Source organism: Poecile atricapillus, chromosome Z (genome assembly GCF_030490865.1).
Source record: "Poecile atricapillus isolate bPoeAtr1 chromosome Z, bPoeAtr1.hap1, whole genome shotgun sequence".
Classification (NCBI taxonomy): Eukaryota; Metazoa; Chordata; class Aves; order Passeriformes; family Paridae; genus Poecile; species Poecile atricapillus.
Genome location: NC_081289.1, coordinates 31,256,631 through 31,276,878, shown reverse-complemented (window position 1 = coordinate 31,276,878; position 20,248 = coordinate 31,256,631). Strand labels below are relative to the sequence as shown.

The 20,248-nt window shown below is 36.0% G+C and overlaps 1 protein-coding gene across 3 annotated transcripts in view; it reads right to left on the bottom strand.

The window, feature by feature from the left end:
* The window catches only part of LOC131592620 (cyclin-dependent kinase 17), a 91,873-nt gene that overhangs the window by 19,767 nt on the left and 51,858 nt on the right, over positions 1–20,248 (bottom strand). For all 3 annotated transcript variants that reach the window (XM_058864232.1, XM_058864234.1, XM_058864233.1), the window contains one exon: positions 14,977–15,110. In XM_058864232.1, coding sequence (XP_058720215.1) covers positions 14,977–15,110 — 134 coding nt within the window. The remainder of the gene's footprint in view (positions 1–14,976; positions 15,111–20,248) is intronic.

Genomic DNA, 20,248 nt, shown 5'->3' with positions numbered 1-20,248 from the left:
ATATTCATCCCCCTGGATGATTTACAAATGCTATTCACTATGGCCACCCGATACAGGCAGACATTTTTGGAGAGAGGCCAGCAAAGCTCTTCTGGCAGCTGATCCTCCTGTTCTTCTTTTGCTTCTCACACCTCCTAGGTACAGAGCACAAAGTCTGTTAGCTTATACTTTGCTGCCCAACATGAGCTTCTTTGCACAACTGGAAAACTCAGTCTCTGTTTTTCATCTAGTACAGAATTTTTAAATTGTCTTTGAACAAATAAAGTGCTGTTCACAGAGTGGCAGCTTTGACCAACATTTTGAAGCTAAATTAAAAGAAAACAGAAAGTATGGCTTCGGTCTGGTATACTTTCTGGTTTATTAACTCATTTTTCAACTTGCATATTTTAAATTTTTTAAAATATTGGCAATTGTAGAACTGCCTGTGTGGTTTTTTGGGAGATTGGTAGAACCAACAAATTGTAACAGGAACCACAAGTATTCCCTAGAGTAAAACAGTATTTTCTACTGCAGTATTTTCCTTCTTTTCACCAGGCTCTGCTAATGCTTCTCTCCTATGAAAGAAGGTTTCAGATTATGAAAAAAATTATTTCATCCTATAATTTACTGCATTTTTCAGAAAATTCTGGTAGCTGTTTACAACAGCTGAGCACAAAGGAAGGCATGCCCTGTTGACTTAAAGAAAGCAGCTTTGACATCTCACTGCAGAGTAAAGCCATAAACCTGCTGGAACAAGACAGGGATGACAAGAAAAGGATCAGCATCAATTTCTATCTCCCCTTTCTAAAGTAATCCCAGATCAACACTGGGCCGATATACTGGCTTTTTGCTTTTTCTGATGGCTCAAGAACAATTTGATAAATACCAAAAGAACAAAAGAAACGATCAGTGAGCTGAGTTTTTCAATGTAACTTCCTGAACACAACAGATACCACCATTATACTATAAACTCTGTGACAAAATAGCTTTTTCCTGCTCTTACCTATTAACCCTTGTGGCACAGAAACCTATTGTAGTGCTCTCACTGTCCCATGTTTACAGGGATTTTAACAGAAAATGTTTATAGGGATATTGAAGTTATGGACCTCTACTCAAAGGCCTCAGGAAATACTGACCAGATTATATCCCAAAGCTCTCAATATGCATGTTCTCTCCCCTCACAGCACTCATTGTTGGCACAGCTGAAGAGCTGCTTCAAACCCACCTCCACAGCCTCCAAGAAGCATTCCCGAGCATACAAAGTTGATGGGTATATAAGAAGAAGGGAGCAAAGGCACCCTTTATGCTGCAATGGCAATTTGAAAATTATGCCATTAAGTGTGCACTGCACCTGCCAGTGTAAACACACACCTTTTCACATGGAGGGCAAGGGAAACTAAGCAATTATAAGATTCTACACAGGTACAAAGAATCCATTACTTTGAAGCCCAGCTACCATAGAAACAAGATAAAAATATTTTAGGCGCTGAAAATATGATAATGGGAGGTAGATGTAATTCTGTTACAGAATTCCTATTCCTTCATTCTCAAAACCTCTGTCTATGTCATTTTTGCAATAAGCCCCATGACTTTACTTCAGAGATTCATGTGACATCCTCAGTTCTAAACCAAGTTCTTGAGCTATAAACTTACATCTGGTGCTTCACAGTAGGTAGTAGTGGGTGTAAGTACTGCTGCAAGGGCCAAAATCTGTTTGAATTCAGGTAACCCCTCCAAAAACAGTAATCCACTTTTACATAAAACAACAACCCTCATCTCCATCCCCTGCAATGTCTTTCTTTAAAAAAAAACCCTAATTAACTCACCACAAACTAAGGGAAAAGGTGATTTTTTATTTTGTTTTAGAATTAGAATACCTGATGTTAGTAACATTTCTTTCCCTATATTTGTAATGTAGTAGACAATACATGACAGCTGCTCTTTTTCTCCCCTCAGAAAAAAAAATAAAATTATGTGCTGAAAGCCTAAATTTTTGACGTGTTATATATAAGATCAAAGCAATATCTATTCCCCTTAATTTTCCTGAACTGAAGAAAGGTTATTTTCTGTGAGAAAACCACAATGATTTCATGGAAACTGCAGTAGGTACTTTATAGATCTTTCCTAATGATTTACAGTACGATACCTCCAAAACTCATGCTTATTTGGCTAACCAAGCCAAGACTTCCTTTTTAAAACCATACAATAAAATCTGTTACCTACCAGCCAGAAATGGCTTTTATGACACCAATATTTGAAAGATTACAGAATTATATATAAGAAGTCTCCTTTGTATTACAATTTTCATTAACCTAACTCCCTAAAATAGACAAAATTGAAGAAAGTAATTTAGAGTACAAACCCAAATACCTGAAAGAAGGAAATTATTATGTTCTATTTGTCTATACCACCTTAATTCTTCTCAGTTTTTGCAATAATTGAAGCAACCACCTCTTGGGAAAAGCAAGCAATTATAATTAAATGCTATACAGTAACATGAAAGGGGATTCATTAGATGTGCTTGAGAGGAATAAGCACAACATTTCCTAGTGGCTAAATAGAAAAACTGGAAACTAAAATTACATCAGTCTGACACAGTTGAAAAACCCAGCTAATTTAACTGAGATAATGTTCAAAGAAAAGCAAGAACCTACCACACACCTACCAATTTTAAGCCTTAAGTATTCAAGGCCAGGGAGCCTGCTGATACTCAGGCAGCCTGGTCATCTGATGGCAGCACGACACTTGTTCTCCCACTCTGGGCAGCCAAGTCTTCACATAGCGTAGCACTCACTCTCTGCTCCCACAAAAAGCAGAGAAGACTGAAGGATGGTGAGGAGACTTGTGGGTTTAGGTAACAGCAGTTTAATAGGAAAAGCAAAAGCTGTGTGCCCAAGCAGAATGGGAAAAGGAACTAATTCACAGCTTCCTATCAGCACGCAGGTGTACAACTGCTTCCCGGAAAGCTGGGCTTCAGCATGCACATGGCTCGAGAAGCAGAAGACAAATGCCATAGTCACAAATGTCCTCCTTCCTCCCTCTTGCTTCAGCTTTTATTGCTGAGTGCCATGCCAGATGGCACAGACTAGCCCTTTGGCCAGCTGGGTCAGCTGTAAAGCCCAGGAGAACCAACCTGTTTCCCCACTGGTGCTGACCAGCCTTTATGGCGAGTCTGGCCTTGGTGCAGGAAGCCTGGACCTGCCCGTTAGATGCAATCACCATCTCCACTCCCTCTGCTGCTCCTGCAGCCATCCCACTGCAATCCTGCCATTGCTGCTTTACCAGCAGCAAAACCTGCCCTTCCCTTCAAAACCACATGGCTTGCTGCTGTTTTGGTGTAACACCAGCCTGGAGGGCCAGCAACAGTAGGAAACAGATTTTTAGGAATTTCAAATTGTCTTAAATCTCTGTGGAATTCTGTGAAGCAATGAGAGACTTTCTTGACAGAGAACTTTGTTCACACTTCTTTCAATGACCAACTGAATACAGTGACCTGTTAGCATTTCCCACAGAAAAGAAAAAACTAAAAAAATTAAACCAAAGTATAAAATATCTTGTTACAATGCTGTTTAAAGAAGTCATAAGGAAACATGTAACATCAATGGCGGGACTGAATTCTCCCTATGATTTTTGAGACTGTCAACAGTACAGAGTTAAATGTCCTTTTTGAACACTAACTTTGCACCCCTTTATAAATCTTCTACATGTTTAAAGGTAGTAAACTAGAGCAACTCCTTATGTTATTTTATATATAGTTTTTTTAATGTAACAGGTGTGTAAGTGCTGTACACAGACCCTCAGCTATGAGAGAGAGAATCTGGCTACATTCCTTTATAACTCTTAAGAAGCAAGAGTTTACTGGAATGCAAAACCTTAGCTTTAAGGGGCAACAAAGTACTTCAGGTAAAACAAACAATCTTTTAAAGAATTGAAACTATATTCTTTTTTTGTATACCACTTAAGATTTATTTTTCCAAATGAGGTCTAATTTGTGAGAAAATGCTTTTGTGAATTCATTGCATTTTCTAGTTAATTATTTTATACTTATCTTTAGGGCCAACTTGCAACAAAATATATCAGTATTCAATAAACGTGGTACTCTAAATGATCAAATGCCTACGGCTAACTGTATGTTATTTAATGACCTATTTTTTGATCCAGTTCCAGATTATACTCTGGAGAACATACTCAGCCACCATTTGATTTGTTAGGGGAACTGGAATGCTTCTGGCATTTTCCTTCTCCTTCTACAACTTAAAAACACATTATCTATCCTCATATGCAATGCTTATTCTCAGTTTTGCTTTACTACTGGCAGAGAAATGCATCTATTTTTATAATTTGTCTGAAATGAGTTTCACATTTGTCCTACTCTGCTTCATGGCAGATAAACCTGTAAGCACTTGTGACACTAATACCACTTTGTTTTCCGTGGAGATAGACTACCCTAACTTGTGCTTATCTTTATCATCTATTTCTAATGCCAGCTACAGCAAATGCTGTAAGAAGAGCTACACTTTGTCCAGCCTTCTCTTTCATTTGGTTAACATCCAACTGTATTGTTGTAACGTGAAGTGGAAGTTCCATCTACCAGTGACTACTTGCACTTGGGCACAAGAAAAGGAGTCAGGAATTCCAACTAAAATTTTGCGGGTTCTGTGAACTGAGGAAGTGACATTTTCCGTAACCAAATCTGTCTTCTAAATGAAAAATAAACAAAAAAAATACAACCTTGCCCCCAAACTTTGTTTTTCAGGCAAATAAGTAAACCACAAAAATCCTAACTTTTTTATTTCATTACCTCTGGTCCTCTTCTGGATGGCCTAAAATACTATTGCAAACATCAGCTTCTTCACTTGCCACCCATAGCAAATCATTCACAAGACTGCCAACTTTTCAACTGTCAACTTTTTCCTTAGCTACCTATCCTTTTCTCCTCTTTCCATAATACAAACTTACCAGCTATTCCCTTTTCTAACTGCCTGACTTGACTCATTTAATACTACATAGTGCCACATTGTGACACTTTTCAGAAAGTCTCACTTCTGACCAACAGGTAATTTTCAGTCCTCCTCAACCTTGTCAAAAAAAGTACATTGTTCTACAGCATAAACCTATTTTTATTTGTGAAAAGAACACTTTATGTTTTCCACTTTAAATCAAGTATTATAACAAAAAAACTTACAGATTTCCTTAACTCACCATTTTTTTGGCGAAGATGCTCTACACACTTCAGTAAATTTCACTGAAGTTGATAAAGATTATTCTAACTCAGGACAGACAATGTTTGAACTTTACATGTTGAAACTATAAAAAAAAGCAACTCGAAACATTCACGTTTTTTAGTCTGTCTTCTGTCAACTCAAATCATTGTCTTTGACTCACATAGCAGATTTAGACAATAAACAGTAATATTTATGATGAAACAGAAAAAACATTATTTAACACAGAAAAATACATAAACAGAAAACTTGACCAAGGAAGGATTTGTTGAGGTCTTCCAAGTCCTACAACCATAACTACAACCATAACTACTTTCTGGTTAACTACAACCATACTACTTTCATTTTTAACCTGAAAAGAATGCGCCGATTTACACAGTGCTCCTTTCTTGCTCCAACAGTAAGTCTCCCTTGTACCTACTGGACTAGAAGCACTGCTGCTAATCTTTGAACTCCTAGGCCATTTCACACTGCAACTGCAGCAAGAGAAGGAAGACTTGTGCCTCTTGCCAGAAAAACTTGAAGGGAAAACCCTGATAAACGTCAAGTTCACTCTGAGTGTTTCATTCAGCAAATCTAACAGCTGAGTATCTCCAAAGTCGGTATCTCACTGCCCGTGGCCAGATGTTCCCATTGGTTTTGGAGGAGAAAGGGCTGGGTGTAACCAAGTCTGATAACTACACCTTCCAGAGAAAGGATCTTATTATCCACTGATACAAAGTTCGGAGCCAAGGGGAGTAGGAAGCTCTTTGTCAGTGGATGACAGAAACTATACTGACAAGCACCATCATTATATATCAATCCTTACTGCTTTGGCTATTCTGTTTATTGGTGAGTTACATTTCTAGACCAACCATTATTTAAGGTATGTACCTATATGGCAACAGACAACTTGCTAGTCACCTCTCCATTAAATTTTAGTTTAAGAGTTGATTCTGCTAAATTCCATCCATGAAATTCTGTTACAGACTCAAAAAGAGAAAATAATTGCTCTTCTGAGTCTACAGACATCAGTCTGATGGCCCAAACAATCCACTATGGATCAAATGAAAATGCTCTTGTGTAAGCATCAGTCTGGATTAGCCTTCTCACCAGTGAGACATCTCAGCTGCAACCACAGGCTGTTCACTAGTAAGTCACTGTGCTTTTCCTCACTGGAGAATGCCTAATGACATCTAAAATACTGCATCATATAACCTTCTATGCAACGCAATTCAACTTCTTTACATGCTTACTGTAAAAGAACCTCCAAAACACACCAAGTTTTTACACCATTCTTTCCTTGCATATTTTAACTAAGAATGTCTATTATGTGCTACCTCACAATACAAAAAGCAAACAAATTAATTTTAGGACATTAGCTTGCGCCAGTAAGAATTTAAACATTCTAATACACAACTTTTAAGCATGTACTCACTGTATCATTTTAGTATCAGATACCACGTGGAGTTTTTTCTGAAGGTTGCCTTATCAAATTTCAGTGCATTTTTGTCAAATGACAGCACAGTTGAAGCCAACTGGATCCTCTACAAAATTATGATATAGAACAAAGACTGCTAGAGGCAAAAGTAAATATAATAAAAAAAAACCAAAAACCTGCAAACTAGAGAACATATTTGTAAAAAATTGTTACTTGGTTACAGCTCTGTAGACCTTAAAGGTCTCAAAGAAAAACAGCAGCATGCACATGCACCAAAAGAAACCTATAGCATCCTTGCAGCACACTATTTTAATACCTTTATAAATAGGCTTCAATTACTGTAACCAGAAAGACTATTTTAACAGCTGTGATGAGTTATCTATACCAGTCTTCCTTATATATATATAGCCATTGTCATTCCCCCACACAACTGACAGGTTTAGCTATAATTTCATTATGATGCATAAAGTGCATTTTTTTTTTGTCTTAGCAGTGTGATTTATCGGAATGTTACATTTTTCCTTTATACTTGAATGTTGTTAATGTTACTATTTTACTGAAACATTAAATCACAATTATTCAATTACTATTCTGCTAAATTTGAGGAAAGGGTCATCAAAGAACCTCTTCAGTTAGCAGCCGTAATGAAAATACAATCTTAAGATCAATCTACAAAGGATCACTGCTAGATCCAGCCATTCTGTTGAAATGCAACACAATTTAAGAAATTGTCAATTTTGAGTATATTTGGGACAGAATTGACCCCAAATACAGTGGATTTCATTAATCAATTAAATCAAAAGGCTTTTTCCCAAATATACTGATAGAGAATGCACTTTCAGGGATTTGATCATGAGATTGAGGCCATTTCAGACTCAGAAGAAACACCACTGAGCACAAACAGTGCATGTTCTCTGCCTCCTGCCCAACACAAACATTGTTTGTCAGACTGGATTTTGACATGCCAGGCAAAGACAAGGAGCCAAGTGTAATCAGTGACATATTATTAAAAATTATAGGGTTAAATCTCTGGTTTGGGACTAGGTGTCACATTTTCCCAGCACATCTACTATCATCAATCAACAAAGCAAGGACTTCAACTGCCAGTAGCTGAAGAACATTATGGCCAATATCTACAGTAGCTATGGCCCTCAAATAAAAATGTAAAATAAATATAAATAATATAAAAATTAGAAGCATAGAAAGCAGCATTGCAAGCAGGTATCTTTGTTTTTATTTACTTTAGCACCATGAAAATCTTAGGAAATGTGCTAAGCATCTTTTCAGCCGTATTTGCAACCATTAGTATTTTTGCAGGCATGAAATAGGAATTACAGGCCAATAGATTTTTTTTAAGCAGGTAAAAATCTGAATTCTGAGCGCTTTCTTTCTCAAAATACTTTTAGTGAGAATTTTCATTTGATGGATATGCTGCTTAGGCTACCAACTAGCTGAAAAAAACCTGCTCTTTCACACATTTTTCAAAAAAAAAACACAGGCTGTTATTTTATTTACATCATCTCTCCCATTAGTTTTAGAGAGAAAGGTTTAAACTGTTCAGCACAAACAGTGTTCACAAACTGCATTCCAGGAACTTCTATCCACAACCAATGAAACCAAACTAAAACAAATACATGTGTCATAAAACCAATTTTGAAATATATGAGAAAGGAGGAATGAAAATCAAATGTGAGACATTAACTTTCCTTTCAGCAAGTATATAAATACACAGGGAATTTTTAACAGATTATACCAGAAACACTTGAAAATTCTTTTTCTGGTTTTTTTTTGGTTGGTTTTTTGCTTTTGTTTTTGGTTTTTTTGTTGGTTTTTTTTTCTTTGTTTTATTATTATTTTATTGCATCAGAAAGCTTGTCAGGAAGTGTACTTAGAGAATGTAAGGAAAAATATGAAAAATAATAAAAGCCATAAAAATACCATGCCTGATTTTGTTTGCCTTCTAAATTATCACCTATCAAGATACCACTCTGTAGCATTAGCCTCAATATAAACCCTGCTGAAATTCAGCATCTATGGCTCTTTGATTCAGTGGTAGGTGCTGGGCAGAACAGAAGGTAATAAAGCAAGCTCTGCCTCACCACCACACCTTCCTGATTTTCAAACACGAATTTCTGTACATTTTCATCAGTTTCTGTAACATAGCAGCAAGAGAAACTACCCTGAAAGAAAAAAGGTAACATAGGTTACCAGCTTTTAAGAAAAACGAGACCAAGAGGAAGGAAAAAGAGAAAGAGAACACACCACTGCAAAAACACAAACTCGGACATTTGAAACAGTTCTGTGTAATATTACTTACTAACGCTAGCATTTACATCATCAACAATGCTTTAAGTACCAAAAGCTAAGTCCCATGAAAAAAAAAGGCTAATTAAAAATAAACCAACTTCTTGAATACGAAAATGGGAAATCAGACCTTCCTGGATAAAGGCTGGAGTACAGGGTATGACACTGCACCCCATTTCTGACTTCTCATCAGAGGCATTTCTGTGATTACAAGAGATGTGTTTTATAGATGACTGAACACATCCAATGTGATACTAGACTACTCCTAAATGGAATTTAAAGGAAATCCAAGTCATTAAGACACAAAACCAAGAAAGCATATATTCCATCCTCATAGAAAGAACATTGCCTAGTGCAGTAACTTTTCTAAAGGAGCGTTCTCAAGTTCTTGCACTTGAACTTCTTCAAGTTCTTGAAGTTCAAGTGCAAGAACTTCAGCACCAGAATGACAAAGGTTCCCAACAGAAGGGCAAAAAAAATTGTTAATTGCTGATAAAAAAGGCAGTTACCCTTTAAAAAGTCTGGTAAAAGGCATGTTAAAGTCTTCTGTTACCTAAGCTGAAATTCTTTTTCTTTTTGTTGCGTCAGTGTTCTGTAAAAGAAATGAGTCTGCCAATCAAATAGATGAAAAGGAGGTCCATCAGCTTTAACAAAACTATACTAGCAATTTAGAACATGCACCTGGGTTTTTAGAAGGGGGCTTTTGAAATCACCAAGGGCCATGGAAACATGAAAGTGTGAGTTTATAAAAATGGTAACACATTTTCTAGTGTAACCTTGAAAAAGATTGAGAAAAATGAGATCAGTGTGACTGAATGGAGATAGTATAGTGACCACTGAAAATAAAAAATCTTCATTGTACACAGCTTCAATTTTTTTTTTTCTGTCTAGTACTGAAATCTTCTGGTAGGTGATCATGTGCTTAGATTCATAGAACTGACAATCAGAAAAAAAGCTACCATTTTCTCAGGAGTCATAGACAACACTCAGTAAATATGGCAGAGAGAGTTCTGTAGCTGCCAAGCACAGAAGGAAGCGGGACGGAGGAAACTTTGCTCAGAGAAGGCCCCAGGTAGTATTGCCTGCTTGGTATACAAGGAAGCCTCCTGGATGGCAAGATACTTTGGGCTGAATGCTCAGGCTGTCTTGGATAAAGTGGCTTCCTGGTTCCAAAACTAATGGCAGAAGAAAATACTGTACTGCCCATGACCAAAAGCCTGGGTCAATACTGCATCCAGTCTGCTGTTCAAGCATTTAAACAATTGAATGGAGCTGAGAGTGCCCTATATGCACATGAAAACGCAGACCTATGAACCACATTCTGATCTGAAACCTATGAACAAATTCTTAACACTTCTATCAGCTGAAACATCACTTAATTTTGTGTATTTTTCTTAGGAGAAGGTACACTTGCCCAGGTGGACCAATAGCATGTTGAGTTACTGTTTGTCAACACCCCCTATGCAGTTACACCCCGGTAAAGAGTGAAGCTCACAAAAAACTTATTTTTCATCTACATTCTTACTTCTGGAAGGTGACCATCACAATACACACCTGCCTACAGCATCAATTTGTAGCCTTCTTATTTCCTTCTGTTCAGCTACAAGTACTAACCCTACAGCTAATCCTCCCAGGGGAGAATTATACCCTATAGCAGTGTGGTAGGAGCAGTCTGATCTGGAACACACTTCTGTCACTAATGTGACAGTCAGATGGATAAGAACTGTTTCTCAGGATAAAATATCTGGGAAACAGGCTGGTGAACAGTGGGTTATGGCCCTCTGCCAGTTCACATGCTAAGACAGCTAACAGACCTTGGACTTCTGGGAAAGGGAAACAGATGTTTCAATTTGCACAGACTGTTTCTCCTTATTTTTTATCCACCACAGCTCTTAATGATGCACTCAACTATCCAGTGCATGGGCAAAGGGCCCCCAGTGAATACTTACAGCTTGTAACATGAATTTATATTAATGCATTACTTCTTTATTTGTATTAATGCATTACTTCTTTTCCAGCAAAATCAAACTAAAAATGCTTTAAGCTATAGTTCCATGATCTGGAAGAAGTGTTTTCCACTGCATGTCGAAAGCACCTGCACTTAAAACAGCCATATATGTGTAGACGTTCTTAAGCTGTATCGCTGATACTTAAAAATTATTCCATCTGTTTTGTTTGATAAGTCGTTTTACTGACTCAGTAAATAATCATTAATATTAGCATGAGAATAGAAGACATTTTAATTAAAACCTAACAGCTGTTTGAAGCCAAACTTCACACAATAGATGCTCACACCTACTGTCAGCATGGCTCCTGCCTGAACGAGTGGAAGGAAGGAGAAAGAAAAAGCAACTGCTTTACCAACAATTTGTAGCCTGTGGATTACAAGCAAAATAAACTTTATCTAGGCAACACAATGAGACTCTGGTATTTTCTCTTTGTCTTCTAAGCACATGATAAGAAGGAACAATCATTAAAAAAACCCCAATCTTAAACCACAACTGCAGCGTTGTCGAATTCAGAAGCAACCACATTATCTTCTCCCTGTCATGCTGGCCTAAATTATAACTGATGGGGGAATGGGGGCGGTGGAAATGACAGACTGAAAGCTGGCATTTCCATGGCTGCTACTGTGCATGGAAAGTTTTCACCCCAACAGACTTTTCACTGCTGAGCAGGATTCTTTTTCATTGCACTATCACCACTTCTTATTTAAAACGTTTCATATTTAGGTTACACTGCAGTATGATGATTTTCTATCTAAAGAAGGACAATTTAAGGTTATGAAATTTCAGCTTTCTATTGCTATGGAGATTGTGCTATAACAAACACATTTTTGATTTCTCTCTCCACTGTCTATTTTGTATTTTTCTATGTAAAAATTTTACAAAGATCAAGTTTTATTACCCAACAGAATCTTTCATATATTCTGCAGCAGAGAATATATCTGCTCTTTGACAACTTTTATTTGTAGCTATGCATTATTTAACTGCAGTGGAGATGGGCACTAAAAATCAGTGTATTCTAATGGACAATACATGTCAGGAATAATAATGCTGCACTTTTTTTTTTTTTTTGCTTGCTAATTAGCACTTTGAGTACAGTATGCATTTTTTTAGCAAGCATTTAATAAAATATGGTTGGGTTGCTAATTTTCAGAATTTTAGAGGAAGTTCAAGCTGAGGATAAAAAATTTGGTTATAAATACAAAACTCCTCTAAGTAAAAAAGACCGTGTCAAGGTTTCAACTTTACCTGATTAATTACCTCCAAAATGAATTAGGACTTCTGTAAATTCAGCAGAAAGAACCAAATATACATAACCAAGAAATTATGTACAAAGCCACTATAAATACAGAGAATATTGGTCAAACTAAACACAAGAAAAGACACATCCACAGTGTGACAGGCACATTTATCTCAGGGAGGAGGAATAAGGAATATTGCTTTATCACATCATCCAACTGTGTGTGTTTAATAATTAAATACATTCTACAATGGATTTCAGCAAGGGCTGATGACTTCAGCAGACTACTGCAAAAATACTCTGTCACACACGTACTAATTTACTCCAACCTGTGATGTATAGCACACAGCTATAACTCATCCTAAATGGCCATAAAGGGAGTATTCCTCAGGCCACCCAATTGTCTAGAGACAACAGATCCCCACCAGCCATCAAAATAAAACTGAAATAATAGAAACTGACATCTTGACATAGATTGCTTCTTTCTCTTTATATAGTCACAATGTTACTACTGAATCAGCCAACTCCATGGCACAAATCCCACAAGGCATACAGGCACAGCTCTTTACAAGAGGAAAGAAAACTTGATTCGGTTCTCTCAAAGGTCAAGGAAGCAAGTGATCCCATTCCACAAAGAGCAAAAGGAGTAAAACTGGGTTTTCTGTGGACTTATATTTTGCAGCTCAACTCATAAGTGGATATTGTGGTTTTTAACTAGAAGTGGATACATTAGCAAGGTGTCCCTATGCAGAGCTTTTTCCACAGAAATAGAGAATTTGAATCTGAGATTTCTAGCCATTTGTCAAATCTGACAGAAAACGCCCATTGGGATAAACAGAAGGAGGAAAAGACAGACAAACAATGTAATTACCTAAAGCCTTTTTCTTTAGGAAATGAGAAAGTTGACTGAAAAGATTATCATTAGAAAGGTGTTTTAACCAAAGCTATGAGATTGTTGTATTTTCCTCCCTCTGGAATGCACAAACAGGTACAAGTCTAACCTAATCTGCTACAAAGTACTTCTAAAAAGCAAACTGAAGTCCACCAAAAACATCTCCCGTTCTTAAAATTCAAAATTAAGACTGCATACATCAGCATGGAATCTTACAAGAAAAGTCACCGTATCAATACTATGGTGATTTGAGGGAAACATTACAATTCTCACAGAATATACAGGAATAGATGCCAAAAAACCGTTTGTTCTTTCACTATCTGAGCAAGTCAATGAAGAAATAATGTTAATTTCAACAGTCAGAAGCAAGCATTCGGAATTTGGAGGAAAGTGAGAAAATTAGCATTGCATAAACAAAACTTAAAAGCTTCCCAAAGCCTCTTAGACAATAATATTAGAATTGTTTTACAATTGAAGAGGCAAATGAAAAGATGCTTTTATTTGAAAAAAAAACAAAAACCTTCTGAAAGATTACACAGAATTTCCTGACTTTTACTATTCCTGAGGTATTTACTAATTTCTTTTAGAGTTCTTGAATTCTAATACAAAAGAGAATCCTTCAATGGTTCTTAGCCCTCTCTGGAAGACTTGACAGATTTCCATTTCAGTTTCTTAATTTCATTACGAATCATTAATTTCTTTGTTTCTTTCTCCTTCAAAATATGCATTACAAAATGAAGAAGAAACAGACAATGAACAAAAAGTAAATAATCCTTTAAAATAATTTCCTTGATTTTTAGTTTCTCCAGCATACATTCTTATAAGCAGGTTTTCACAATGAATTTTTTCCCTAATTTAAGTATCCTGCATAAACCAATAAATACACCTTTGTTCTCCCAAGTAAACTTCAGCAAGCAATGCCAGGAGAACAAAGGTCTTAGATCAAATAACACAGAAGTTAAAGAATTTGAATACAAAACCTCCCAGGTGCAAGAAACTACCTAAACAATTAATACAGCTAATTCACACTTTTGAAATTATATCTGCAACTACATGCTTGGAGTCTTGGAATTCCAAGCATAACAAAATGCCTCACAAATAAAAAATTTTGGGCATGTACACCGTACTGTAACTTAGCCAAATCAGTTTCCCAATCCAGTATTTTATATGAGGCCTTGAATGAACATTCAAAATTCTACAGCTATGCTTATTGCTATGTATACTATAAAGCAGCAACTACAAAATTCTACAGGCTTCTGTAACAAAGACATCATTTTAACTGTAACTTTTGTACACTAGAAAAAGGGAAGTGTTCTGTTTTAGTTCACCAAGGGAAATGACAACAAAGCAAGCACAAGGGTGGCTAGTATTCATAATGAGACCCATAAATAAAGGAAATTATGTGCACAGTTATTCATAAGGTACTTTTCCTCCTTTTGTTTACCATCCTGTAAAGTTCCGTTCATGAAAAAAAAAACAGGAAGAGAGGAAAAGGCTGAAGCAGTGAGGACCATCGCTGCTGCTGCAGCATTAGTTTTGCAAAGACTAGAAAACATTTTTAAGTAAAAAATGTCTAAACCATGTATCTTCTTGAACACATTCACTGGCTTGCACACAATGGAACAGAAAGCTATTCAAATGCTACACTTATGAAATTCCTCCCAAAAATTCAAGTTCCAAAACATATTTAGATTTTCAAAATTAACAGCTCATAAACAGTGCAAGATAACCATCATTCGGTGTGACAAATGGAGACAAATTTAAATAGTATTGAAATAATGCTCTCTGCATGAAATATATGGCAGAATGGTTGGTTACAGTTAATTGAGAAAACAACCAGTTACAACAAACAATTAAAGCAACCCCCAACTCTCCTAACAATTTAAATGATCCGTATATGAGAAGTGAATTACCTCCATTGAGATTCGTCTGTGTATCCGGTTTCTGAGACAAACTCCTGTGGGAGACTGAACTTCATCAGATGACGTTCCAGAAGCTTGGTCACTTTCCCCATCCGACCCCATTTTCAAATTTTCATGAACAATATCTTAAAAATAATCCAAAGAATTGAAAATAGTTAAACAGCAATGCATCAAACAGCTCTTCTGTATAGATGGAAAAGAACTGAATGATTACTGTGCAACGACTTACACAGCAAAGTCAAAGACTCATCACAGCCATGGCAGTCTTGATACATACTTTTTATGGTTCAGTAATAACCACAAAATGAGCAGGATTATTTTATAGGAATTCTATGCAAACTTATTTGAAATGCAGCAGAACTCAGTTTTCCAAAACGAAAGACAGACATTCTAATCTCATCTGTAATTCCCAAAAGCCAGCTCCCCCTCCCAGCTTCAGTTGCTAAAAGCTCTCAGTACCACTTCTCTTTTAGGTGGTCTTGGATATACAACATTACTGAGAATAATTAACATTTTCAAAGCAGATTACTGGATTCTGGTAACCTAAATGTATCTTCAGGAAGCCTAAAAGTCCTACCAAGAGGCATAGTAGTATTTTCAGAAATGACAAAATAGAAGCTTCAAATATAAAATCCCCTGGCACCCATGTGTGAAGTCAGAGCCATTAAGTGAAATTTGTAACCTTACGGAGGAATTTCCCTAACTGCTTGAGTTATGTGATACGGGATCTTCACGTCAACTGAAACTTTATTTTTAAACAATCCTTAAGATTCATGCACATGCAAGCTTATGTATATTATATATACATATACATAGATATATTGCTTTTAAGCACCAAAGAATTTTTCAGACTTTGGAGATACAGTGTAGTGAACAAAAGAAAATCAAAGCAGTGTCATTATAGCATAAAGAGCCAAATGATTTGCAAGAGGACACACAGGAAATTGGTCATACAAGAAATTCACTATGAGTAAGGCTCCATCATCAGCTTTGAAATACCTGAACTCCAAAATTACTCCAGAGATTAAATGCCTATACATATATAATAAGTGCTTCAAAAGACACCAGTTTCTCTGCTGGCTCCTGATCCTTACTATTAATCGTTATCTTCTACAAGGTATAAGAGAAGCTGAGGAACAACTAAAAACTCTAAACAACCAGAACTCTATCCCTAAAAAATGCTAATACTAGCAAAACACACAGAGATCAATTCAGCCTTACCACCAATACACTTGAAAATATTTAACATTTGCAAAGCATTACAGCAACTTAAAAAAGCCCCACGAAACCAAAAGAGAAACTGCAAGTTTCACCACCATTAACAAGCAAGAAAATTGGATTTTTCTAGGGAAAAAAAAAGCCATTAGGGCAATGTTTCGTTATCTGCAGATCTTCTAAAATATTTGTCTAGCTTGGCTCACATAGAATCATGCACACTTCAAAGGAATAAATTCTTCCTCAGTACAAACAATTTCCTTTTATGGCAAACAGAATGGATAGAAAAAGAAAGATTAATTTGTAAGCTATTAGCAACACATATTTTAACTCAAAATACTGTAATTAAACACAAACAAAGCATACATCTCACACAAAGCAAATTTTCCAGCAGTGATGCAGATTTATATTAGATTTCTATTACAAACCCACACTGAATCAGAATTTTCCCTGCAAATCATGCTCAGATTTGGACTAAATTAAAAAAAAAATAAAAATTAACCTGCACTCCTTATATAATGAGCAAACTTCTGATTTCAAACAAGCTAAATACTCATCAGTGCTTCTAAAGGCATGGCAATTTGAACCACAGGAAAAGACTTCCAGAAAGCAGTTCCTAAAGATCAGCCTTAGTTTTGAAGCTAAGGAGAAAAAATGTGACTCTCTTGCTAAGTCACTAAGAAATGTCTTATTCTCTGTGGTGACTTGACAGCTATCTTTTAAAAAATTTCTAACAAACTGTGGAAAATTATTTTTAGTAATATAAAAGCATTATTCAAAACACTACTTGCAGCAAAGCTGTTATGCCAGCACTGTTATATCTGGTATAATAGCACACTCACCATATTGGTTCTTTAATAAAAACTCTCTTTTTAAATACTTTTCTGAGAAGTAATGTAATCTAATTTAGCAATTACAGCTCTTGAGATTCTGTTAGTAAAATGAAGTGTAACAGCTACTGACAATTGTTCCCCAATCTATTTATCCTCATGTTAGAATAAGTCCATTGGTTTGGACCCAAAGTCTATTTTCTTTATGGCAGCTAGGCAAGGGACAGCTATCTCAGTAATCCCACAAAATAAAACCCAACAAAATTAAACTAGTACTGCATTTTTAGACATGGTGCAATTACATAGTTTCTTTTTCAGAGAGACTGATACTTTAAATTAAATAATTATGGGATTGATACTGTCGTATTTTTCACATTTAATTCACAAAGGCATTTGTATTATGAAATTACTAGTAAAAAAAGACAATTGGAAATGCAATGCTCAGAACTACATAGAGGCACTCTAGTTGACAAAGATAATTCTTCTTCTATGAAGATAACCTATAAAAAACACACAAATAAGCACTGTTTGAAGAACTAGTAACACAAACCTATATATATGGGACAGATAATGCAGTTGTGAGGAGATTCTGTTTTATGAAGATAATAAATCAGGAATGTGAAGACAAAGAGGGTGTGTACCATTCAAGTCTAAAAATGAAATATTTTAGACTTATATAAGATGATGATTTGAATACCTCTGTGATATGATTAATTCTGGTAAGTCTGGATAAGCTATATATCCAGAACCAAAAGGGTTTATGTAGGATACTGGCTGGAGCAACCAAAACTGTATTATTAAGCACATGCATTTCCAATGTGCTAAATATCCAAATGCTCCTATCTATAAGGGTTTGCAGATGTTTTAATTATTTTCTAAACAGATATAATTTTAAGCTTTTTAAAAACGACTGTGTTATCATCTGATATAAATACATCTTTCTATTTGATTCAATTAAAAAGGCATTAGTAGAGCCTTACGTTCATTATTTTAATGGCATAAACCCCAGACTAAGGCATTAACCCAGACATTTTAATCATTTTTACACAGGTGCACAATGATGTTTAAATAAGCAATCATGAAAACCATGCAAATATTTCACTAATTTCTCTAAGCCTTTCTGTAGACAAGTTTACCTGCATGAAAGCTTGCTTGCATAGTCTTCAGAGGTTTTAATCATTCAATAATGTATTGAAATGTTTTCGCTGCAATATCAAGCCACTCCCTTACACAGATGTTTATTTTAATGTACTCTGTATATCTTATTAAATATCCAGAATGGTCATGTAATGAAAAGCTAGATGTAAATGACTACACAATAACAGGGAAACTATAGAAGTACATTAAAAGGAAAAGGCTGTCCTCATTTCAGCTGCGAGGAACACACAACAGAGGAAATTAATACAGGGAACCTATGGTGCAGCAAATGAGAACTCCTCCAAGTAAGCTATAATCGAAGTCACTAATTCGTACTAAGTCAGACTGCATGATCTTTCCACCTTATTTCAAATTATTACAAAAATAATCATGTGACTTGCATAACGGATTTCTTCCAAGGTGCACTTTCCAAAGCTTACTTTTCTACGAAGTGGCTACATTGCACAATTAATTTCAGTGATAATATACTTTGAACTGAGGAAGGCCATAGAGAGAAATTGCCTTTGCCATTCTTTACTGAGCTAGGAAAGCTGTATGGAAACATCATTCCTTTCAAATAATATTTATGACAATGAAACAAAACTTCTTCATAACTGAATCAACACAACAAGCGAAAGCCAGGATTAACTCTCTCCTGGCTGTTACTGCAATTCACCATCAGGGCCAGCTTCAGTTAGCTCTGCACGTTCCAGGAGTCTCTCCAGAAGTGACATTAATATAAGCAGGGAACAAGGACAATCAGATTCATTCTGCATTCAGACAGGTCAGGTCCAAAAAAGGTTTATTAGCTCTGGCTTCATCAGGGACTGCAGCAGCTAAATGTTTCCAGAGGTGCAAGACTGCAGAAGCTGTACAGATACAAGTGAACTAAAAAAAAATCTATCAGCTAAACACTCAGTAGTTTCACAGTCTGGTCTGAGAATCACCTCCATTATTTAAAATCATCCTGATAACTGAACACTAAATTTAAAAATTGCTAAGAAATTTTAAAAAAGGTACAGCTCAAAAATTTTTCCCTTACACAGTATTTTACGAAACATAAAGGTAACAGAGCATTTGCAAGCAGAAATTCTTTTTAAAGTATCTTGGGATTCTACAGATTATGATAACTGCAGAAACTCAAGTTCAATATTCAAAAAGCAAACGAAACTCCGAAACCCTCCTAGGCTTCTCAGTTTTTATAGTGGTAGTCTCATTCAAATAAAGGAGGCATGAAGATGCACTTGTGGCAGGTCTCAATTTAATCTGGTTTCCTTTAACAACCATCCTTCACCTGCCATGATTTTGTGGTATTTCAAGCATATCTTTCTGACACCACTTTTCTGCCTATGAAATAGAGGAAAAACTGTAAAGAGGGTGGATGAAGAAAGCACAGGAAAGTCTCATGCAGTGTAGCATATTTGACTATTTTGTTTCTGATGTCATTATCCCAACAGGGAAAACCTCAGCTTCCTGATGAGTAATAACCATTCTCATATGGCAGGAACTAAAGAAAGAAAGATGTGAAAAAGGAGCAGAAAGAGAAATTCTGATTGCACGTACTTATACTCCTGTTTTTTACCGCTAGATAACATGCACAAGTAGCTTGTATTTTAATCAAGTAAGGAGTTTAAAAAAAGGCGTTATCGTATCCAAAGCAAGAACAGGTGTTTAACATAGACATACAGACCAACTAGGCCCAGTGGAAGGTGTTCCTGCCTACAATAGGGAGGTTGGAACAAGATGCTCTTTGAGGTCCCTTCCAACCCAAACCATTCATTCTATGATTCCATGACACACTCTGTACATACATCTATTCCGTACTACTTAAAAAATTACAAATTGTTGTTAAAGGTAAAACACAAATTAGAGAGTACAGGCATTTACAGTACATTTGCAAATTTAAAAAACATTTTTGCTGCTCCTGTACTTAGTTTACATATACCTAGTTTGAAAAATAATCCATAAAGACTACATATTCAAATAAACACAGATTTCTTTAACTACACAATTAATTTTTTAAAAAACTCTATTAGAATCTGTTAGATTCTTGGCAACTTAACTAAAGCTTGGCTTGGTAA